Here is a 24,714-nt window from a genome sequence, read left to right on the forward strand (position 1 = left end):
AGCTCAGGTTCTCTCCGAGGGGCAGCTAGGGTCCAACTCTGCCTGATCATTGACTCGTGGAAATTTGGGAGTAATGTTGCCAGATCTTCTGTTGTTTTTTCATTTGTTTTAAGAGTAAATGGAAATCTGAATTTTAAATTCAAAGCATCTGATTTTTTAGTGTTAATTCAAGCATATGTTTTCCCCCAAATACTCCATGAGTCAAACCAAACCCGCGTCTGGGCTATTTCCAGTCAAGGGCTGTTAGTTTATGGCAGTGACATCAGGGGCCATGTGGATGGACATAGAGAATAGTACATAATATAATAAAATGCCTAGGTTTTCTCAATGGGCCTTGCCTGCCAAATATGTGCTTGTATAAGTCTCAGTTCCAGAATTAAAAGAAAGTCACTGAACCAAAATTCACACATTACAGAGTCACTTGGGGTAATAATTTTCTTAATGAGAGCTGGCTCTCTGTGCAGGGAACTGAAAAACTTTTTACCATGAAGAATTTATGAAAGGTATTGACTAGGGGCGCCTGGGTAGTGCAGTCGTTAAACGTCTGCCTTCGGCTCAGGGCGTGATCCTGGTGTTCCGGGATCGAGTCCCACATCGGGCTCCTCTGCTGGGAGCCTGCTTCTTCCTCTCCCACTCCCCTGCTGTGTTCCCTCTCTCACTGGCTGTCTCTCTGTCACATAAATAAATAAAATCTTTACAAAAAAAAAAAAAAGAAAGGTATTGACTAAAACTGCTAAATAAACAGTAGTATCACAGAGTAATTTTTTTAGGAGGAATAGCTAAAGATGAGTTTTAAAGTTAAGGGAACATACGTGCTTCTTTATGGGTTGAGTCTAAGAGAAGATCCTCCTGCTTCGAGAAAGGAGGTGTTTTCAAAGTGTGGTCTTAAGACCCACAGCATCCATGTCTTCTGGAAACTCGATAGAAATGCAGGTTCTTAGACCCCACCCTGGACTTAATTACTGAGGAACTGGGTGTGTGGCCCAGCTCTCTAAGGCATTCTGATGTGTGCTCTCAGACCAAGGCTCTGTAGTTTTTGTGCTTTGTGACTTACTTTGAAGAATGACTTTAGAGAGCTTTGTTATATTAAGGTTTCAAGTGTATTCTTTTTTTTAATAATAATTTTTTATTATGTTAGTCACCATACAGTACATCCCTAGTTTTTGATGTAATGTTCCATGATTCATTACTTGCGTATAACACCCAGTGCACCGTGCAATACGTGCCCTCCTTAATACCTATCACCAGCCTATCCCGATCCTCCACCCTCCTCCCCTCTGAAGCCCTCAGTTTGTTTCCCAGAGTCCATAGTCTTTCATGGTACATTCCCCCTTCTGTCTACCCCCCTTCATTCTTCCCTTTCTTCTCCTATTGATCTTCCTATTTCTTATGTTCCATAAAGGAGAGAAACCATATGATAATTGTCTTTCTCTGCTTGACTTATTTCACTGAGCATTATCTCCTCCAGTCCCATCCATGTTTCTGCAAATGTTGTAAAATCATTCTTTTTGATGGCTGAGTAATATTCCATTGTGTATATGGACCACAATTTCTTAATCCAGTCATCTGTTGAAGGGCATCTCAGCTCCTTCCACAATTTAGCTATTGTGGACAATGCTGCTATGAACATTGGGGTGCATATGGCCCTTCTCTTCACTACGTCTGTATCTTTGGGTTAAATACCCAGTAGTGCAATGGCTGGATCATAGGGTAGCTCAGTTTTTAACTTTTTAAGAGACCTCCACACTGTTTTCCAAAGTGGCTGTAACAGCTTACATTCCCACCAACAGTGTAAGAGGGTTCCCCTTTCTCCACATCCTCGCCAACATTTGTTGTTTCCTGTCTTGTTAATTTTAGCCATTCTGACTGGTGTGAGGTGGTATCTCATTGTGGTTTTGATTTGTATTTCCCCGATGCCAAGAGATGTGGAGTATTTTTTTCATGTGTCTGTTAGCCATTTTTGTATCTTCTTTGGAGAAGTGTCTGTTCATGTCTTCTGCCCATTTTTTGACTGGATTATTTGTTTTTCGGGTGTTGAGTTTGATAAGTTCTTTATAGATCATGGATACTACCTCTTTATCTGATATGTCATTTGCAGATATCTTCTCCCATTCCATAGATCGCCTTTTAGTTTTGTTGACTGTTCCCTTTGCTGTGCAGAAGCTTTTTATCTAGACAAAGTCCCAATAGTTCATTTTTGGTTTTGTTTCCCTTGTCTTTGGAGACATATCCAGCAAGAAGTTGCTGCGGCTGAGTTTGAAGAGGTTGCTGACTGTGTTCTCCTCTAGGATTTTGATGAGTTCCTGTCTCACATTTAGGTCTTTCATCCATTTAGAGTTTATCTTTGTGTACGGTGTAAGAAAATGGTCCAATTTCGTTCTACATGTGCTGTCCAATTTTCCCATCACCATTTATTGAAGAGACTGCCCCTTATCCATTGGATAGTCTTTCCTGTTTTGTAGAAGATTAGTTGACTATAGAGTTGAGGGTCCATTTCTGGGTTCTTTATTGTTCCATTGATCTATGTGTCTGTTTTTGTGTCAATACCATACTGTCTTGATGATCACAGCTTTGTAATAGAGCTTGAAGTCTGGCATTGTGATGCCCAAAACCAGCTTTGGTTTTCTTTTTCAACATTCTTCTGGCTATTTGGGTCTTTTCTGATTCCATACAAATTTTAAGATTATTTGTTCCAGCTGTGTGAAAAATGTTGACGGTATTTTGATAGGGATTGCATTGAATGTAGATTGTTCTGGGTAGCATAGACATTTTAACAGTATTTATTCTTCCAATCCATTAGCATAAAATGTTTATCCGCTTCTTTGTGTCTTACTCAATTTCTTTCATAAGTGTTCTGTAGTTTTTAGAGTAGCTATTTTAGATAAAGTTGTGACAGATTAGCTTTTCTTTTTTTGGGTGGAGGGATGTGGGGCAGATTTGCTTTTCTACAAAGGGTCTGCAGTAGTTCTTTGATCTTCTATCACCATCTAAAACTTGAAGGTTGTGAAACCTTCTAAGGAGAGCTTCCTTTTTCTTCTCTTTCTCCTCACTATATATATTTATCTTTTCAAGGATATTCAGAAGTATTGTTGATCTTTTAAGATGATAAACTAGACTTTGTAGTTATTTAGTTCCAAACAGCTAATTGGAAATGACACATTTTTAAGAAGCACTGCACAGATTGATGAGGGAGAAGGTTAAATTCATCTGTCCATCCATCAATCCACCCCGCAGTTCCTCCCTCTGGATAGTATTTTTTATTATTTAGTCTGCTTTACAGACACCTGACATTGGATCCTCATACTAACAGCTCAATATAGGTCTTTTTTTAAAATTATTATTGAAACACAATTCACATATCATAAAGTTCATCACTTTAAATGTACAATTCTTTGGTTTTTAAGTATATTCACAAGTTTGTGCAACCATCACACTATCTAATTAGAGTGTTTTCATCAGCCCAAACAAATGCCATAACCCCAATACCCATTCGTAGTCATTCCCCATTCCCAGCTTCCCCCAGACCCTGGCAAGCACTAATCTATCTGTCTCTATGGCTTTTCCTATTCTGGACATTTCATGTAAATGGAACCATACATGCAGTCTTTTGTAAAAGGCTTCTTTCGTTTAGCATAATGTTTTCAAGTTCCATCCATAATGTAACATGTGTCAGTACTTCATTTCTTTTTAAGGCTAAAAAATATTCCATTGTATGGATATACCACATTTTTTTATCCATTCACCAACTCGTGGATATTTGGGTTGTTTCCATTTGGTGGCTTTTATAAATGATGCTGCTACAAACATTTGTGTATAAATTTTTGTGTGAACATATATTCTCAGTTCTCCTGGGTGTATACCTAGGAGTATAATTATTGGGTCATGGTAAATCTGTTTAACATTTTATAAAACTGCCAAACCATTTTCCACAACAGCTGCACCATTTTAAATTTTCATTAGTGTAGGAGGATCTTGATCTCCATCTTCTTGTCAACACTTGTTTTTGTCTCTTTTTTATTGTAGTTATCTTACTGGGTGTGAAGTGGTATTTCATTGTGGTATTGATTTGCATTTCCCTAATGACCAGTGATGTTGAACATCTGTTCATGTGCTTGTTGGTCATTTGTCTGTCTTTTTGGGGGGAAAAGTCCATTTACTTCCTTTGTCCATTGTTAAATTGTTTGGATTTTTATTTTTGTTCTTGGCTTTTTATTGAGAAATTTTAAGAATTCTTTATATATTTTGGATACCAAACTCTTATCAGATATGTAATTTGCAAATATATTCTCCTATTTTGTGGCTTGTCTTTTTACTTTCTTGATGTATCCTTTGAAGCCCAATAGTTTTTAATATTGATGACATCCTATTTTTAGGGGAGGGTGAGGGGGTTGAGCCTCTGAGGGGGTTCTGTTGTCACATCTAAGAAACTGTTGTCCGACCAAGCGCATAAGGATTTACTCTGATTTCTTCTAAGAATGTAACTCTTTCAGTGCTTACATTTAGATCTATAATCCATTTTCAGTTAATTTTTGTTTTTGTATGTGGTGTTTAACTTCATTCTTTTGCACGTAGATATTCAGTTGTTTCAGTACTCTTTTCAGTTGAAAAGAGTATTTTTTTTACCCCATTAAATTATCTTGTTACTCTTGTCAAAAATGTAAGGGTTTATTTTTGGACTCTATTCCATTGATCTATATGTCTGTGCTTATGCTAGTGCCATCTAGTAATCAGTACTTATTTTTTAGTAAGTTTTGGAGTAATGAAATGTGAGATCTCCAACTTCATTCTTTTTCAAGATTATTCTGGCTATTCTAGGTCCCTTAGGTTTACATATGATTTTTAGGATCAGCTTGTCAGTATCTGTCCCCACTTACTAAAAGCCAGCTGGGGTTGCACTGAATATTAGATCAATTTGGAGTATATTGCTATCTTACCAACATTAAATCTTATATTTAATGAACTTGGGGTGTCCTTGTATTTATTTAGTTCTTTACTTTTTTCAGTGTAGTTTTCAGTGTACATGTATTGCACTTACTTCATTAAATTTATTCCTAGATGTTTTTTCAGTGTTGTTATGAAATGGTATTCTTTTTTTTTTAATTATGATATGTTAGTCACCATACAGTACATCATTAGTTTTTGATGCAGTGTTCCATGATTCATTGTTTGCGTATAACACCCAGTGTTCCATGCAATACCTGCCTTCCTTAATACCCATCACCAGCTAGCCCATCCCCCCACGCCCCTCCCCTCTAAAACCCTCAGTTTGTTTCCCAGAGTCCATAGTCTCTCGTGGTTCATTTCCCCTTCCGTTTACCCCCCGCCTTCATTATTCCCTTCCTTCTCCTACCGATCTCCCTGCTCTTCCTTATGTTCCACAAATGAGTGAAACTTTTCTCTTCTCTTCTTCCTTCCTTCCTTCCTTCCTTCCTTCCTTCCTTCCTTCCTAGATTTATTTATTTGAGAGAGCATGGGGGGGGGCGGAGAAGCAGACTCCCCCTGAACGTTTAGCCCCCATGCGGGAATCAGTCCCACAACCCTGACATCATGACCTGAGCTGAAATCAAGATTTGAATGCCCAATTGACCAAGCCACCCAGGCATCCCTAAATGGAGTAGTTTTTCTTAATTTCTTCTTTGAATAATTTGTTGCTGGTGTATAGAAATACAGTTGATCTTTGTATATGGCTCTCGTATCCTACAAGAGTAGAATGTACTCTTGTACTTAAGAGTGGAGTTCGTGATGTACTTACTTTTTCTAAGAGTGTTTTGTGGATTTCTTAGGCTTTTCCATGTACAAGATCATGTCTTCTGAAAATAGAGTTTTATTTCTTCCTTTCTAGTCCAGATCCAATCTAGACGGATGCTTTTATTTCCTTTTCTTGCCTATTACCCTGACTAGAACCTCCAATACAATGTTGAACAGAAGTGGCAAAAGTGGGAATCCTTGTCTTATTCCTGATATTACTGGGAAAGCTTTCAGTCTTTCATCATTAAGTATAATATTGATGCTTATTGATGCCCTTTAGCAAGTTGAAGAAATTCTCTTCTATTACTAACTTGTTTATTAGTATGAAATGGTGTAGGATTTTGTCAAATGCTTTTTCTGTACCTTTTTAGATGTTGGTGTGGTTTTTGTTCTTTATTCTATCAACATGACGTATTACATTGATTTTCATATGTTGAACCAGCCTTGCTTCCCAGGGTAAATCTCAGTTTGTCGTGGTGTATAATCCTTTTTATATGTTGCTGGAGATTCAGTTTGCTAATTTTTAAAATTTTTTAAATTTACTTAAGTAATCTCTACACCCAACATGGGGCTCAAATTCACAACCCCAACATTGAGTCACATGCTCCTCCAGCTGAGCCAACCAGGCGCCCCAGTTTGCTACTATTTTAGGTGAAGATACTTGCACTTATATTCATAAGGGACATTGGTCTTTGGTTTTCTTTATTTGTTATGTCTTCATCTGGTTCGGGTATCAAGATAATACTGGTCTTAAAATGAATTGAGACCTGTTTCCTTCTTTTCTATTGTTCAGGGGGATTTGTGAAAGATTGGTTAATTCTTCTTTAAGTGTCATCAGCAAAGCCACCTGCTTCTAGGCTCTTCTTTGTGAGAAGTTTGTGATTACTAATTCAGTCTCTTTACTTTTCATAAGTCTATTCAGATTTTCTATTTCTTTTTGAGTCAGTTTCAGTACTTTGTGTCTTTCTCAAAATTTTTCCATTTTTTATCTAGGTCATCTAACATATTGGCATACAGGTGATTGTAGTATTTCCATATAATTTTTATTTCTGAAATATTGACAGTAGTATCCCCTCTCTCATTCCTGATATTGGTAATTTGAGTCTTTTCCCTTTAATTTTTGGTCAGTCTAAATAAAGGTTTGTCACATTTGTTGGTCTTCTGAAAAGATTTTATTTCTGCTCAATTCTTTGTATTTTCTTCTTCATGCTTGCTTTGTGTTCAGTTCACTTTTTTGTTTTGTTCTTAGGTAACGTTAGGTTATTGATTTGAAATCACTCTTCTTTAATATAGGCATTTATAGCAATAAATTTCCCTCTGAGCACTGTGTTCAATGCATCTCACAACTTTTGGTATGTTGTGTGTGGGTGGGTGTGTTTTCATTCATCTCAAAGTATTTTCTAATTTCCCTTGTGATTTCTTATTTGATCCATTGCTTTTAGGAGTGTGTTGTTTAAAATCCACATATTTGTGAGTTTCCCAGATTTCTTTATTGATATCCAATTTCATCCTATTGTGATCAGAGAACATCATTTATATGATTTCAGCTTTATTCACATATTGAGACGCATTTTATGATCTAACACATGGTATATCCTAGAGAATGTTTCATTCTTTGAGAAGAATATGGATTCTGCTGTTCCTGAATATAGTGTTCTATAGATATTTATTAGGTTTAATTGATATAGTGTTGTTCAATTTTTCCATTTCCTCGATGATCTTCTGTCTAGTTTTATATCCATTATTGAAAGTGCAGTATTGAAATCTCCAACTATTATTGTTTAATTGTATATTTTTCAATTCTGTCAGTTTTTGTGAAATGTATTTGGGGCTGAATTGATAAGTACACCTAAGATTATAACTATTGTATCTTTTTAACATATTGACCCTTTTATTATGTGCTTCTTTGTTCCTGGTAACAATTTTTTGTCTTAAAGTCTATTTTGTTTGATATTAGTATAGCCTTTTCAGTTAACTGTCTTTTGCTTTCTGCTTTCATGGAGTCTTCTCTTTTTTTAAGCAGCTTTTTGAGATATCATTAATATATACAAATTGTACATATTTAAGGCCTACAACTTGCTGTGTTTACATATCTTGAAATGATCACCACAACCGAACTAGTTAACATATCCATCACCTCCACAGAGTTACATTCTGTGTGTATGTGTTGAGAAGTTTAGTGTAAGGTCTCTCCTCTTAGCAAATTTCAAGTATGCAATATGGTATTGTTAACTGTCATCACTGTGCTATACACTGGATCTCCAGAACTTATTTATCATGCATAATTTAAACTGCATGGAATATCTTTCTCTTCTTTTACTTACCTATTTATGTCTTTGAATCTAAAATGAATCTCTTGTAGACAGCATATAGTTGGGTGATGTTTTTTGTTTTGTCAGTCCATTCTGCCATGTCTGTCTTTTAGTTGGAAGCATTTAATTCATTTATGTTTAATGATAAAATAGAATTTACATCTGCCATTTTGGATTTTGGTTTCTATATGTCTTATGGCTTTTTTTTCTTTCTGTATTCCTCTATTTTTCTTTATTCCACCTTTTTGTGTTAAATATTTTCTAATGTGCCATTTTAATTCCCTTTTTTTTGCTCTTACTATATATATATATTAGTTATTTTGGTGGCTGCTCCAGAGTTTACAATTAAAATACTTTTTATAACAATGTGTTTTGGTTTAACATCACCTTAATTTGGATAATAGTAAAAACTTTGCTCCATTGTACCTTAATTTGCCTCCCCTTCCTTTGAGTTTATTATCACACAGATTAAATCTTCATGTGACAACACAGATGTATAATTATTGCTTTATGCATCTGTATATTTGTATTTTATTATGTGTCAGTTTTTTAAATCACACAGAAGAAAAAAATAATCACAAAGAAAAAATACATTTTTTGTCTTTTATATTTATCTATGTGGTTTCCTTTGCCTGTGTTCTTTGTTTCTTCTTGTGGATCTGAGTTAACTGTCTGGTGTCCTTTCATTTCAACCTGAAGTACTCATTCAGAATTTTTTACAAGATAGGTTTGCTGGTGATGAATTTTCTTGTTTTTGTTTATCTGGGAATGTGTTCATGTCTCCTTCATTTTTGAAGGTTAGTTTTGCTGGTCATAGGGTTCTTGGTTGAGAGTCTTTTGCTTTCAGCGCTTTGAATATTTCATCCCAGTACATTTGGTCCCTACAGTTTCTGAAGAGAAATTGGCTGTTGATGATTCCCTTTACATGATAGGTTATTTCCCACTTGCACTTGGAAGATCATCCCTTTGTCCTTTGACAGTTTAGTTATGTGTCTATATATAGATCTCTTTGAGTTTATTCTGCTTGGAGCTGAGCTTCTTGGATGTGTATATTAATGGTTTTCATAAAATTTGGGAAGTTTTTTGCCATTATTTTTTCAAATATTCTTCCTGCCCTTTTCTTTCTTTCTTCTCTCCTGGAACTCCTTTATTAGTATATGATGTTGTATGGGTCCCTGAGGCTTTGTTCATTTCCTTTCTGTTCCTCAGACTGGATTGAGCCAGCCTTCCTTCCTTCCTTCCTTCCTTCCTTCCTTCCTTCCTCCCTCCCTCCCTCCCTCCCTCCCTCCCTTCCTTCCTTCCTTCCTTCCTTTTGAGAGAGGGAGCATGCATGTGTGAGTGGGGAGGAAGAGGCAGAGGGAGAGAGAGAATCTTAAGCAGGCTCCATGCCCAGTACAGAGCCCAACGTGGGGCCCAACCCCACAACCCCAAGATCATGACCCAAGCCAAAATAAAGAGTCAGATGCTTAACCAACTGAGCCACCCAAACACCCCCACAGACTGGGTATTTTCAATTGATCTATCTTCAGATTAATTTATTCTTTCTTCACTGTGCCCAAAATGGAGTTCAGAGTCTCTAGTGAATTTTTCAGTTGTATTTTTCAACTCCAGAATTTCTCTTTGGTTCTTCTCTATAATTTCTCTTTATTGATAGTCTCTATTTTGGTGAAGTATCATTTCATACTTTTTTTTAGGTACTTAGACATGGTTTCTTTTAGGTCTTTGAATTTACTTACAATAGCTGTTTTAAAGTCTTTGTTTAGTAAGTTCCTCCGGAATGGTTTCTGTTGACCATTTTTGTTTTTATTTTGTTTCTGTGTATGGGATATATTTTCTGGTTTCTTTGCATATCCAGTAATTTTTGTTGAGAACTGGCTGTGTTATATAATGTGTTAACTCTGGAAATCGGATTCTCTCCCCACCCATGACTTATTGTTGCTCGTTGCTGCTGTTGTTGTGTTTTTGTTTGTTATTTAGTGACTTCACTGAACTAATTTCATTAAGTTGGTGTTCTTTGTCATGTGTGACCATGAAGTTTCTGCTCAGTTACCTTGGTCATCATCTAATGATTAGACAGAGATTTTCTTAATTTCCTGGAACCAGTAAATCAGAGTCTGTTGAGGTGTTCTGGTGTACTGGGGAGTGCCTTCAATGCCGAGCCAGGCATTTAAGAGCTCTTCCTTACCTTTCATCTCCTGCTTGCACAGATACTCAAAAAGAAGTGAGAGCTTAGGGCCTTCTCAGATCTTTCCTGTGCCTGTGCACAGTCTTCTAGATTCTCAAGAATATGTTGGGATTTTTCAAAGTCTCTTATGGTAGTCCCCAGATTTTTGTTTTACACTCTTGGGTTAGTGCATTGTTGCAGCAGCTATTATCCACCATCTCAGGAGATCATGATGTTAAACAGTTGTCCCTGATACTTGTCAACAGCCAACCCTGGGAGAAAGGCTTTCGCACTGGGTTTGAGTCAGGTCAAATAAAAAGAACATACAAGCAGGGTTTCCCTGGGAACCACCAAACAGGTGGCAATTTTCTGAAAATGGAGCTTTGAAGGAGCTTAACCCCCAGTTTACCCCCTCCAGTGGCTGCCAGGCTGGTTTCCACTGTGACTGTATGTTGTTAGTGTTCAAGGCTACATCGAGCTGGAAAGGGAAAGGGGGTGGGAATGGAGCTTATTAAAAGTCTCAAAGCCCATTGTTTTTACAGAGATTTGGATATTTTCTGAATAAATACTCCAGACTTTGTCACTATTCTCTTTTCTCTTACAGAGGAGAGGATTTATGGAGGTCCTCACTCTGCTATTATCACTGACACCACTATGTGTCTTCCTGTCACGTATTTTCTGTCTTTATCAAACCCTATCTGGCAGTATTTTTAAAGTAATAAATGCATAGCATTTCTATTTCCCTTCATAAACCACTCTTTTGCAGTGATTAAAGTCGTGAAATCCTTTTTTATTTCAGGAGGTAGGGAAGCAGGCATGCAATGGCATCCCCATTTTAGAGATGAGCAAACAGGGTCAAAAAGGTGAAGTGTCTTGCCCGGTGTTGCCAAGTTGTTCCCAGTTGTGTGTTAACTCCCAGTTATCAGTTTCTTTTCTTCTGCCCAGTTGACTCAAGCAGAATTGTGATTTTGGTATATGTAAAAACCGAGATATAATATTTGATTTGTAAAATGCAGTTGTGTGTTACACCATAAGAAGTTTAATTAAAATACTAAAGCATTGGGACTTTTATTCCATAGTCAGCTATCTCGATGTTGATACTATTTGGTGTTTTGTCTTGAACTCTTCCACATCCTCTAAATTATAGTTGTGCCCATTTTGCATTTGGATGCCTGAGATGGTGCACTATATGGTGACTTTAGGGAAAGAACAAGAGACTTACTCGTTCTATATTTTTGATATGCCAGTAATACCACTCCATGTCTTGAACTCAGATCGGTCTTTTTTTTTTTTTTTCAAGTTTGGCCTTATAAATCCTGCCTGTGTCCAATAGAGTGAGTTAACAGCAGTAGATTTAATTAGATTTATAGCTCTATGTTCCCATATGAAGCTGTTTTCTCATCCATTATCAGCTTTGTATCACTGGGATATATGGAAACAGAAACAAAGTTACCAAACGCGGTTGATAGTTGGAAACGCCGTCAACTCTTGATTACCAGAGATAGTGTGAGCATTTCCTTCAATTCTTTTGCCAACTTAGTGTGCCCTGGAGAGTGGGGTCAGAATATAAAAGGGAAGAAAAGATCATAGGGAGTGGAATTAATCAGGCAAGACTTGCTGCAAGAGCTGGTACTTGAGCTGAACTTTGATGGAAGTGAAAGATCTCGCTTGATGGTCACTCTCAGTAGGTAGCACCAAGAGGGAACAAGAAAAGAGCTGGGAGCAGTGAAGATGGGACAGTAGTTGTAAGGGCTGCTGAAATCAGAGCTTTTTTTCCCTCCTCTTTGATACTTTTTTTATTATGAGAGAAATCCCAGACACCAAGGGACAGAAACTGATCAGGGGGTTTCCTGGTCTTATTAGTGATGCTTCCAGCTCATTATCCAAAGTAAGGCTTCTCCACCCTGGAATGGCTCCCTTAGTAACAGAACTGGAAAAAAGAGGGTTTTGCCCTCCTTAGAGCAAAACCTCTGCAGACTACTGGGTGACTGTCCATCAGATGGGAATGTTTTGACCCTTCTTTTATGGATTCTCATAGGATGGGAATTAAAGATCCTGGTGGCTTCCAGCCATATTCTTTTATTACCCTATCTGGAATAATTGGCTAGCTTTCCCTGAGTATATTAGAAATCATGACACATGTATATTTTTAAATCATTTAGAGTAAGTAAATACAATTTTTTCCCTATTACCATTTTTCTTTTTTTATTATAATAATATTTTTTTATTATGTTAGTTACCATACAGTACATCCCTGGTTTTTGATGTAAAGTTCGATGATTCGTTAGTTGTGTATAACACCCAGTGCACCATGCAATACATGACCTCCTTATTACCCATCACCAGCCTATCCCATTCCCCCATCCTCCCTCCCCTCTGAAGCCCTCAGTTTGTTTCCCAGAGTCCATAGTCTCTCATGCTTCATTCCCCCTTCTGATTACCCCCCTTTCTTTATCCCTTTCTTCCCCTACCGATCTTCCTAGTTCTTATGTTCCATAGATGAGAGATATCATATGATAATTGTCTTTCTCTGCTTGACTTATTTCACTTAGCATTATCTCCTCCAGTGACATCCATGTTGCTGCAAATGTTGAGAAATCGTTCTTTTTGATAGCTGAGTATTATTCTATTGTATATATGGACCACAACTTCTTAATCCAGTCATCTGTTGAAGGGCATCTTGGCTCCTTCCACGATTTAGCTATTGTGGACAATGCTGCTATGAACATTGGGGTGCATATGGCCCTTCTCTTCACTACGTCTGTATCTTTGGGGTAAATACCCAGTAGTGCAATGGCTGGATCATAGGGTAGCTCAATTTTTAACTTTTTAAGGGACCTCCATACTGTTTTCCAGAGTGACTGTACCAACTTGCAATGCAGGTAAATACAATTTCTAAACAACAGAGATTTTAAATAAGAGGTTTGCAGACATTGCATGAAAATACATAAGCTAAAAGAAGAAAACACATAAGCTATTTTTTTAGATTGAGAAATTAGTTACTTGTATCCTTGTTTAAGAAGAGGCAAGAGTTGTAAGCCATGAATCTCTTCTGCTTCTCATGAAGTGTAAATCATTGCGTGGTATTGTCAGGATATCTTAGACCCTATGAAAGGCATTCTCTAGAGAGCTGTACAAAGTTGGAGGGTTCTGGAGGGACTTAAATGCCTAGCTGGGGGGTATGGGTTTGATCTAGCAAAGAGTCGACAAAGAATATCAGCAAGAGAACAGATACTCCTAAAACCATGTCTTAAAAAGAGATTCTACCATCTTTGTCTACCAGTATGCATGTGACATGAGTAAAGCTCACCTAGTCCTATAAAACAGTGAAGTAAGGAAAATCATGTTCATCCGGGAAAGAATCCGTATCTTTGTATTAAAAGAGTCATTATTTCTCTACTAAGCAAACTCTTCCAGTACCCTTAGAGTACTTATAACCTATCAAAATGTAATATGTATACTTCTCAGGACCATGTATTATATAATTACTTAGGAGGTCCACTAGGTTTTATGTAGACTGACACATTGTTGCACTGTTCATATTCATTGTGATGTTATCTTTTCTGGGGGTGGGGGGTAATTTAAAACACATTTTCCCCTTTAAGAAGGTCAAACTGTAGGGGAAAATATCCTTGTACCTTTTATAAGCTGCTTATACTCGTAACACAGATTAACTTCCCAGCACATAAAGGGAATACTAGAAAACCATTGCATGATTAAATATGCCCCTGGAGGATTAAGTTTTTCCACATATTTTTGAAACCAGAGCTATGAATAGTGTTTCAGCATTAAACTTTCTGTACATCTTGATCATGGGAGAGGCTTTTACTTCTGCTGCTCTTGCTGTTAGTTTTTCTGGCTATTCAGATTTGTAGCACTGCAAAATTATCTGTGGAAATCTGAAAGGTTAATTAAGATTAATTAAGGTCCAACAAAGTATCATCTCTGGAATTATTCTAATTTTTAAAAAGTTTTTATCCATTTTTCAAACCTGTTTCTTCTTTTACCTTATTGAAAACCTGGCACAAAATAGCTAATTAGTGAGCGTAGTGGTCCAGAAATAAGTGATCACTAAGCACATAGTATTTATCATTTTGAAAAAGATCACTTAATTTTCATGCATATTTTTCCTAAGATAAAATTCTTGTTTGTAAGGAATCTGTCTATTACTGAGGGATTCGGTTACTAAATGCCTTTTCATCCAGGCATTGGGTTGTCAGATTAATTTACTGGGGCTCATCATCCAAAGGCTTTGCTTTGTGTACCCTGAGGCATACTGATCACCCTTTGCTCCTCCATGATCCCCAGTGTATCTCTTCCCTCTGGCCTGCATGTCTTACCTTACCTTCCTTGGCTCCCTTCCCTGGTACTGAGGAGCCCCTCGATTTCTTTGACGTCTCTGTTACCTTTATCCTGTCAGTGCCCAAGCTTAGATGGGTCCTTAACCACATTTCTCCCAAAATGTGTAGGGGGAGCTCCACTTCCTTTCTCTCATTCCCCACGCAGCTGTCCCAGACCATCACTGCCCTCCTCAAGCTCCATGGTCAACCCGTCCCCTTTTCTGGCAGCAGATGAGCTGCTGTCGGACCCCAGAGCTTCTCAGCCCCCAGTTCCCTGCTCTCCTAACCTATCACTACTGCTGCTTTGTTTTCCATGGCTGAAGGAGGGCTGCCTCTTCTAGCTCCAGCTTCATCAGGGCTTTAGAGCTCTTCCTCCTCCTCTTCTGAGATCTTTCTCCAGCACTAGGGAAAAAATAGAGATTTTAATATTACTTAAATAAGTAATACATGCACATGGTTTTTAAAAATTCAAGTAGTATAGAAGAATTTACAGAGGCAACTGCTTGACACCAGTTGTGCGTGTGTACTCTTCCAGAGATCTGATATGCATGAACAAGCATACACACAGCTACATTTCCCTTTCTTCCTCTTTACTCCTCTATCTTTATTTTTAAGACATTAATACTAGACACATGGTCTGGACATTGTTTTAAAATACCTGTATGTCTTGGAAATAAGTTTACATCAATACTATAGAGGTACCTCATTCTTCTAACAGATCTAGGTTATGCCCTTGATTGTAAATACACCATTATTTTGTTAACCAGTCCCCTATTAGAGAGTAGTCCCTTCTGATCTTTTGTTGCTACAAACAGTGTTTCAGTGAGCATCGTTACGTGTCTTTTTTTTTTTTGCCCATGGACAGCTGTATCTATATGAAAAGTCTTCCAAGTGGAATTGCTGTATCGAAGGGTTTATACATTTTCGTTTCTTTATGGAGAAATTTTTAAAAATTGTTTTCTATTTCTCATGTTGCTGCTTCTCCAGCCTTTCTATTCGTGCGTAATTGATTTCTTGGATTTATCTTCAACATCTGCTCTTTGATACATTCATCTCTTTATTTTTTCTGAGTTCTAAGCGACTTTTTGAGACATTCTGGTTCACTATTTCCTTTCTAACATTCACAATTCCTGTGACCTTTGCATTTTTAAATATGATAATCATTATTTTGTTTGCTTCTAAGAACTCAGACGTTCTCATATTGTTCTGTCAAGACTGCAGGAGTTTAATCTTTTTATCTAAGGACAACATGTATATTAAAAAAGTGCTTGATGGCTTTTCACAAAGTACACCAACACCCAGATAAAGAAACAAATGTTATCAGTATCCAGAATCTCCCTTGTGCCCCTTACAGTTATAGTCCCTCCATGGGTAACCATTATCCTGACTTAGATTCATTTTGCCTGTTCTTTTTTAATTTTATATATAAAAATGTGATCGTGCAGTAAATATTGCTTCTCTCTTCTTTTGTTTAACATTGTTTGTGAGAATTATCTATATTGTTGCAAGTAGATATAGTTTTTCATTGCTAAGCAGTATTCTATTGCATGAATATACCCATTTGTTCATTCATTCTGCTATTGGTGGGCACTTGAGGAGTACCTAGTTTGGACTGTCATGAGTAGTGCTGCTATGGACGCCTTGTTTGGATCTTCTGATACAGAACTGCATACCTTTATTTGTAGGGTATATATTTCTAGCAGTATAATTGCTTGATCACAGGGCACATAAGTGTTAAGCCTCTAAAATGGCTTTCTCATTTTGCACTCCTGTGGGAATCCCAGTTCTACATTCTTGTCAGTACTTGGTATCTTCTTTTTTATTTTAGCCGTTTTGGTAGATATGAAGTGAGATTTCATTATGGTTTTAGTTTACATTTCCCTAATCACTTGTAATGTTGAGCAACTTTTCATATCTTTATTGGCCATTCGGATATCCTCTTTTGTGACATGCCTGGTGAAACTTATTTTTACATTTTTAAACTATTCTGTTTTTAAAAAAAAAAAAACATATGGCTGGCTGGTAGATCATGTTTCCCATCCATTTGTCCCTTTCTTTGTCTTTATCCTTTTTCATTTTTTTCTTGGCTCTTTTCTGGCCTGTTTTCTTTTTTCCCCTAACAAGTGAACTTTGGAAGTAGGAACGCCAGCTTTTCTAGAATTTTTAGTGAATTTGCATGAAACTTAAATTTGAGAAGAATTGTCATCTGAATTGGAAAACGATATTGTCATTGTTTCTAAGAAGGCAAATGATAAATGCTAAGCCCTCCCAGGTTTTGCCCTCCAGATTGCATTATTATCCCCATGTTTAATTCTGGTTTTAGTTCCATTTTTGACAAGTGCTTGTAGAAGTGAAAATCTTGTAATATGCTTTTAAAATTTGCAGCCCCTTTTAAAAAATGTAAATGTTTTACAGGTTCTTGATCAATATGAACGAGAAGGATTTAATTTCCTAGCGAAGGTGTTTAATTCTTCACATTCCTTCTTAGAAGATTTGACCGGTCTCACTTTGCTGCATCAAGAGACCCAGGCTGCTGAGGTAAGAATAAAGCAAGCTTTCCTTACTGAGGGCTGGTGTGTTTGAAACCTTCTTGGTGCTCAGATTTATGGAACAGAAAGGAAGCGGTGAGTTATAATTTTTTTTCCTTAGAACAAACATCGCTAAATAAGTCTGCTAGTTATCAGAGAAGAAGGAACCTTCTGCAGTTGCTGGATGTTGATGTGTGATTGTTGCATAGTAGGTGCCCAATGCACATAATTAAAGGGGGTGTGGGTTATGGATTTTCAAGCATCTCTGGTCCTTTCTGAAGAACAACATGCCTGTGGCCATGGGAGAGTTGGCTCTGATGTCCACACATCAGAATGTAAGACAGGGAAGACTGGGCTCTGGCCGTGTTCTTCAGAGAGAATATGCCTGGATTTTATTTCATAATTGGATACATCTTCTTAGGTCACCGAACTCTACTATAAAATAGCTTCCCCAGTCACAACCTGAGAAAATTACGCTTTGCTTGTCAATTAGAATATATTGCAGATCTTAATTTCCTGTGAAGAAGTTCTTAGGAGAAATGTGGCCTGTCTTATCATTTCCACAAGCTACATAAAGAAAACCTTGAGTGCCTGTGTCCCACAGGAGTGGAACACTTGTAAAGATGCCATTAGTCCCGTTGTCTAGTTTTTGATGACCATCCCATACCCACCCCTGCCTGGAGTTGTGTGTCTTCACTACTGGGGCAGGCCCCAGCGGTCAGTGAGTAGACATTCAGGCCCGATACTGGACTAGCTGGTGGCAAACTAAGGCTGCTGTTGGGAAGATTGAGCTAGTAGCACTGAGTAAAGAAAATCAGAACTACCAGAGTCACATCCTTTGAAGCTTTCAGCAGATTGAGGTAAGAGTTTTAGGCACACCAGAGAGGCAAGATAGTACATCTCTAGTACTACTTTTATTTATTTATTTATTTATTTTTATTTATTCGACAGAGATAGAGACAGCCAGCGAGAGAGGGAACACAAGCAGGGGGAGTGGGAGAGGAAGAAGCAGGCTCATAGCAGAAGAGCCTGATGTGGGGCTCGATCCCAGATCGCCGGGATCACGCCCTGAGCCGAAGGCAGACGCTTAACCGCTGTGCCACCCAGGCGCCCCTCTAGTACTACTTTTAAAACCGAAATCAGTTCTGGGGTGCCCGGCTGACTCAATCAGAAGAACATGCGCCTCTTGATCTGGGGGTCATGAGTTCAAGCCCCACATGGGGTGTAAAGATTATTTAAGTAAATACAACTTTAAAAAAAAAAAAAGCTGAAAACAGTTCTTCTTTAACTTGCCTTGGTGTCCTCTGGGTATTCAATAGATGTAGTACTCCACTTATAACCAATAGTTGACCCACATAGAGTCTCTTAGCTTCAGTTTCAGAAGATGAACGGCATCTCTGCTGAACTTATAGAGACTTCGAGACTTTCCCGAGAACTGTGGTTGGTTCCCAGACATCGTTCAGAACATTATGTTGATCATGGCCGCCTTTTTATCCTTTGCATAGCACTGTACTACTGATGATAAGGTAAAAACAGCTTACAGGTCTTTTCAACCATGTAGTTGTTTGACTGCTTTGCTGAGGGAATATTTCTACCCAGCTAGAAATCATTCATATACTTCTCTTTTGTTGGCTACGTGAATTGCAACTTGAAATTGACCCCAAATTTCACTCTTTAAAACAGGGCAGATGCTAGGATAATGAGCAGATTCCTTGATGAACTCTGACTTGTTTTGCATTTTAGCTGGTCAAGCATTCATAGCCTTTTCAAAGACCCAGGAAGAGTAGGGGAAGTTTGAGAGCAATAGTGAATAAATAGATGGTAGGGCAGAAGGGGACATGGTTTCATCCACAAGTCGGAGTTTTCTTTTTGAAGTTTTCCTCCATTAAATTATATTTATAGTTTTGGAATCATAAGCCACACATCAAATTTTTGATTAGAGATGGTAGACTGGTTGGCCTGTGAGCCAGATATGGCTCGCAGGTGTGTTTTGTTTGGCCTGCCCTGTGTGCTAAATTCTGAATAAAGTCAACATTTAAAACTTACAAGTTTTACATAAAAATCTGAATTTTCCCATTTCTGACTTCTTTGAAAAATCAGATCTGGCAAGCCCAGACCTGCATTTCTTTTTTTTTTTTTTTTTTTTTAAGATTTTATTTATTTATGTGACAGAGAGACAGCCAGCGAGAGAGGGAACACAGCAGGGGGAGTGGGAGAGGAAGAAGCAGGCTCCCAGCGGAGGAGCCTGACGTGGGACTCGATCCCAGAACGCCAGGATCACAACCTGAGCCGAAGGCAGACGCTTAACGACTGCGCTACCCAGGCGCCCCGACAGGCCTGCATTTCTTAATAGTGATGGTTAGCTGGAGCCAGGATGCAAATTTATAGGTAAATAATGTACTTTATATGAAATTTAAAGGTATAAACAATATTCTGCATGTAAAGGAAATCTTCTACACTTGTCCCTTGCCACCCAGTTTCCTTTCTGAAGATACACGCTGTTGTTTTTTTTACCCAAAGTTATTTTTTAGGTGATTTTCTCCATTTAAATGATGCTCTTGAGGTAATGACCCTTACAGGTGTTAGAATTTGCAATCCTTACCTTAGAGAAGGAGCGTTATTTTTCTTAAAAAGCTTTGAATAGGGCTGTGGTTTTTCTTTTTAATTAAAATTTTTTTTTTTGTCTTTTTATTTCATCTTATTTTCCATCATAATAAGTGTACTCTTCCTGCCTCAAACCCCATTTCCCCTATGCCTCCACCCAAGTCCCCTCTGGTAACCATCAGTTTTCTATAGTTAAGAGTCTGTTTCTTGGTTTGTCTCTTTTTTTCTTTGTTTTTGTTTCATTTCTTAAATTCCACGGAAGACTGAGATCATATGGTATTTGCCTTTTTCTGTTTGACTTATTTCACTTCCCATTATACCCTCTAGCTCTATCCATGTTGTTGCAAATGGCAAGATTTCATTCTTTTTTATGGCTGAGTCAGATTCCACTGTATATATACCACATCTTCTTTATCCATTCATCAATCAGTAGACACTTGGGCTGCTTCTGTAGTTTAGCTATTGCAAATAATGATACAGTAACCACAGGGGTGCATGTATCCCTTTCAATTAGTGGTTTTTTATTTGGGGGGTAAATACTCAGTAGTGCAATTAATAGATTATAGGGTAGATATATTTTTAACTTTTTGAAGAACCTCCATAATGTTTTCCAGTTTGCATTCCCACCAACAGTGCACAAGAGTTCCTTTTTCTAATGTGCCATTTTAATTCCTTTTTCTCCACATCCTTGCCAACACTTGCTGTTTCTTACGTTTTTGATTTTAGCCATTCTGACAGATGTGAGATAATATCTCATTGTGGTTTTGATTTGCATTTTCCTGATGCTGAGTGATATTGAGCATCTTTTCATGTGTTTGTTGGCCATCTGGATGTCTTCTTTGGAGAAGTGTCTGTTCATGTCTTCTGCCCATTTAATTGGATTATTTGTTTTTTGGGTATTAAGTTGTATCAGTGCTTTATATATTTTGGATACTAACCCTTTATTGGGTATGTCATTTGCAATTATCTTCTCCCATTTGCAGATTGTTTCCTTAATTTTGTAGATGGTTTCCTTCACTGTGCAGAAGCTTTTTATCTTGACATAGTCCCGGTAGTTTATTTTTGCTTTTATTTCCTTTGCCTCAGGAGACATATCTAGAAAAATGTTGCTACATCCCATGTTGGAGAGATTACTATCTGTGCTCCCTTCAAGGATTTTTATGATTTCAGGTCTCACATTTAGGTCTGTAATACATTTTGAGTTTATTCTTGTGTATGGTGAAAGAAAATGATCCAGTTTCATTCTTTTTCATGTTGCTGTCCAGTTTTCCCAGCACCATTTGTTGAAGAGATTTTTTCCGTTGTATATTCATTCCTCCTTTTTTGAAGATTAATTGACCATATAATGGATTTATTTCTAGGTTTTCTGCTCTGTTCCATTGGTCTGTGCATGTATTATGCCAGTACCGTACTGTTTTAATTGCTCCCACTTTGTAATGTAACTTGAAATATGGAATTGTGTTATCTCCAGTTTTGCTTTTCTTTTTCAAGATTGGTTTGGCTATTTGGGGTCTTTTGTGGTTCCATACAAATTTTAGGATAGTTTGGGGGCACCTGGGTGGCTCAGTTGGTTAGGTGTCTGACTCTTGATTTTGGTTTGGGTCGTGATCTCAGGGTCATGGGTCGAGCCGTGCATTGAGTTCTGCACTGAATGCAGAGTTGCCTGGGGTTCTCTCTCTCCCTCTTCCCCTCCCCCCACCGCGCGCGTGCGTGCGCTCTCTCTCTCTCTCTCTCTCTCAAATAAATAAATCTTTTTTAAAAATTTAGGATTGTTCTAGTTCTGTGGAAAATGCTGTTGGTATTTTGATAGGGATTGCACTAAATCTGTGGATTGCTTTGGGTAGTATAGACATTTTAACAACGTTTGTTCTTCCAACCTGTGAGCGTGGAATGTCTTTCCATTTCTTTGCGTCATCTTGAATTTCTTTTATCAGTGTTTTCTAGCTTTTAGAATGCAGGTCTTTTACCTCCTTAGTTAAGTTTACTCCTAGATATTTTATTGTTCTTGATGCAATTGTAAATGGGAACTTCCTTAATTTCTCTTTCTGCTGCTTCATTATTAGTGTATAGGAATGCAACAGATTTCTGTATATTGATTTTGTGTCCTGCAGACTTTACTGAATTCATTTATCAATTCTAGTAGTTTTTGGTGGAGTCTTTTGGGTTTTCTATACAGAGTATCATGTCATCGGCAAATAGTGAGAGTTTTATTTTTTCCTCACCAATTTGGATGCCTTTTATTTCGTTATGTTGTCTAATTGCTGTGACTAGGACTTATAGTACTATATTGAATAAAAGTGGTAAGAGTGGACATCTTTGTCTTGTTGGTGACGGGAAAAGCTCTTGGTTTTTCACCATTGAGTATGATGTTGGCTGTGAGCTTTTAACAGAAGGCCTTCATTATGTTAAGATAGATTTCCTCTAGGGGCGCCTGGGTAGCGCAATCGTTAAAGCGTCTGCCTTCGGCTCAGGGCGTGATCCCGGCGTACTGGGATCGAGTCCCACATCAGGCTACTCTGCTATGAGCCTGCTTCTTCCTCTCCCACTCCCCCTGCTGTGTTCCCTCTCTTGCTGGCTGTCTCTCTGTCACATAAATAAATAAAATCTTTAAAAAAAAAAAAAAGGATAGATTTCCTCTAGACCTACACTGCAGAGGGTTTTTTTGTTTGTTTGCTTGTTTTTTATCATGAATGGATGTTGTACTTCATCAAGTGCTTTCTCTGCGTCTATTGAAATGATCATATAGTTTTTATCCTTTCTCTTATTGATGTGATGTATCACGTTGATTTGTGAATATTGAACCATGCTTGCATCCCAGGAATAAATCCCACTTAGTCATGTTGTATGATTTTTTAAATATATTGTTAGATTCTGTTTGCTCATATTTTGTTGAGGATTTTTGCATCTATATCTGTGAGAGATTTGCCTGTAGTTCCCATTTTTGTGGCGTCTTTATCTGATTTTGGTGTCAGGATGATACTGGCCACATAGAGTGAATGTGAAAGTTTTCCTCCTCTTATATTTTTTAGAATAGTTTGAGAGTAAGTATTAACACTTCTTTAAATGTTTGGTAGAATTCACCTGTGAACCTGTCTAGTCCTGGACTTTTATTTGTTGGGAGGTTTTGTTTGTTTTTTGTTTTGTTTTGTTTTGTTTTTATTACTGATTAAATTTCTTTGCTGGCAGTCGGTCTGTTCAAATTTTCTATTTCTGGGGCACCTGGGTGGCACAGCGGTTAAGCGTCTGCCTTCGGCTCAGGGCGTGATCCCGGCGTTATGGGATCGAGCCCCACATCAGGCTCCTCTGCTATGAGCCTGCTTCTTCCTCTCCCACTCCCCCTGCTTGTGTTCCCTCTCTCGCTGGCTGTCTCTATCTCTGTCGAATAAATAAATAAAATCTTTAAAAAAAAATTTTTTTTCTATTTCTTCCTGCTTCATTTTTGGGAGGTTATTATGTTTCTTGGAATTTGTCCATTTCTTCTAAGTTGTCCAATTTGTTGGTATATAGGTTTTCATAATATTATGTTACAGTTGTTTATACTTCTGTGGTGTTGGTTGTTTCTCCTCTTTCATTAGTGATTTTGTTTAAATGGATTTTTCTCTCTTTTTTTTAAATGAGTCTTACTAGAAGTTTATCCATTTTGTTGACCTTTTCAAAGAACCAGCCTCTGTTTTCGTTGATCTGTTCTATTGTTTTTTAGCTTCTATATCACTTATTTCTGCTCTAATCCTTATTATTTCCTTCCTTTTGGTGTGTTTGGGTTTTGTTTGTTCTTCTTTTTTCTGCCTCCTTTATGGGTAAGGTTAGGTCGAGATTTTTCTTGCTTCCTGACGTAGGCCTGTATTGCTATAAACTTCCCTCTTAGAACCACTTTTGCTGTATCCCAACGATTTTGGACCATTGTGTTTTCATTTATATTTGTTTCCATGTAATTTTCAATTTCTTCTTTGATTTCTTAGTTGACCCATTCATTGTTTAGTAACATGTTATTTAACCTCCATGTGTTTGTGTTCTTTCCAGATTTTTTCTTGTGGTTGATTTCTAGTTTCATAGCATTGTGGTCAGAAAAGATGCATGGTATGACTTTGATTTTTTTTTAATTTGTTGAGACTTATTTTGTAGCCTAATATGTGATCTGTTCTGGAGAATGTTCGTGTGCACTTGAAAAGAATGTGTATTCTGCTGTTTTAGGATTGAATGTTCTGAATATGTCTGTTAAATCCATCTGGTCCAGGGTGTCATTCAAAGCCACTGTTTCCTTATTGATTTTCTGTTTGGATGATCCATCCATCAGTGTAAGTGGGGTGTTAAAGTTCCCTACTATTACTTTATTACTATCGATTATTTCCTTTATGTTTGTTATTAACTGTCTTATGTATTTCAGTGCTCTTAATAGGGCTGTGTTTTAAGATAATGCTCAGCAGAAGGCCTTACAACAATAAAATTCATTGCCATACCTACATTATTTTATAGTAGGGTGAAAAATATGTATGTGTGTGTAGATAAATATATAGATCAATCAATCTGTGTGTGTGTATGTGTGTGTGTGTGTGTGTGTGTGTGAAGGTAACATTTTGATTTATGTATTTGATTCCTAGTGCATTAACACGTATTGAGTAATAAAAATACAACATTCTTCATCCCATATAGAAAGGTCCTGATTTATTTATCTTAGCAGTGCAATCAAGAATGCCCAGTTCTCATCTTGGGCTCTTTTTATACCTCAACTTTGGAATTGCAAAAGATTCAACCAGATAATTATATGTGACTGTATCATTTTATACAGTGTTTATAAAATATGTATTTGTACAAATACTGTTTTTTATAACAGGAATTACTGAACATCTTTAAAAAATTTGATAGCAAGTCACTGTGCTAGTAACTGAATACAGAAGTTAATGAGATGTACTCATAGTCTCAATATGAGAAACAGATGTAAGTAGTACATTCTAATATCATCAAAAATATTTTAGTCATTTATATATTAAGTGCTCAGAGAGCAGTCACTCCTGCCTGGG

At 37.4% G+C, this 24,714-nt stretch overlaps 1 protein-coding gene across 10 annotated transcripts in view; it reads left to right on the top strand.

Annotated features, from left to right (window-relative positions):
* Positions 1 to 24,714, top strand: part of ATG7 (autophagy related 7) — a 233,706-nt gene that overhangs the window by 96,794 nt on the left and 112,198 nt on the right. For 8 of the 10 annotated variants that reach the window (XM_048226710.2, XM_057311937.1, XM_057311939.1 and 5 more), the window contains one exon: positions 16,980 to 17,102. In XM_048226710.2, the coding sequence (XP_048082667.1) occupies positions 16,980 to 17,102 (123 nt within the window). Of the gene's footprint in view, positions 1 to 16,979; positions 18,359 to 18,504; positions 19,157 to 24,714 lie in introns of those variants that run through there. The other 2 variants (XM_048226707.2, XM_044385070.3) reach the window with 2 other exon arrangements.

This window comes from Ursus arctos, unplaced genomic scaffold, assembly GCF_023065955.2.
Source record: "Ursus arctos isolate Adak ecotype North America unplaced genomic scaffold, UrsArc2.0 scaffold_14, whole genome shotgun sequence".
Lineage (NCBI taxonomy): Eukaryota > Metazoa > Chordata > Mammalia > Carnivora > Ursidae > Ursus > Ursus arctos.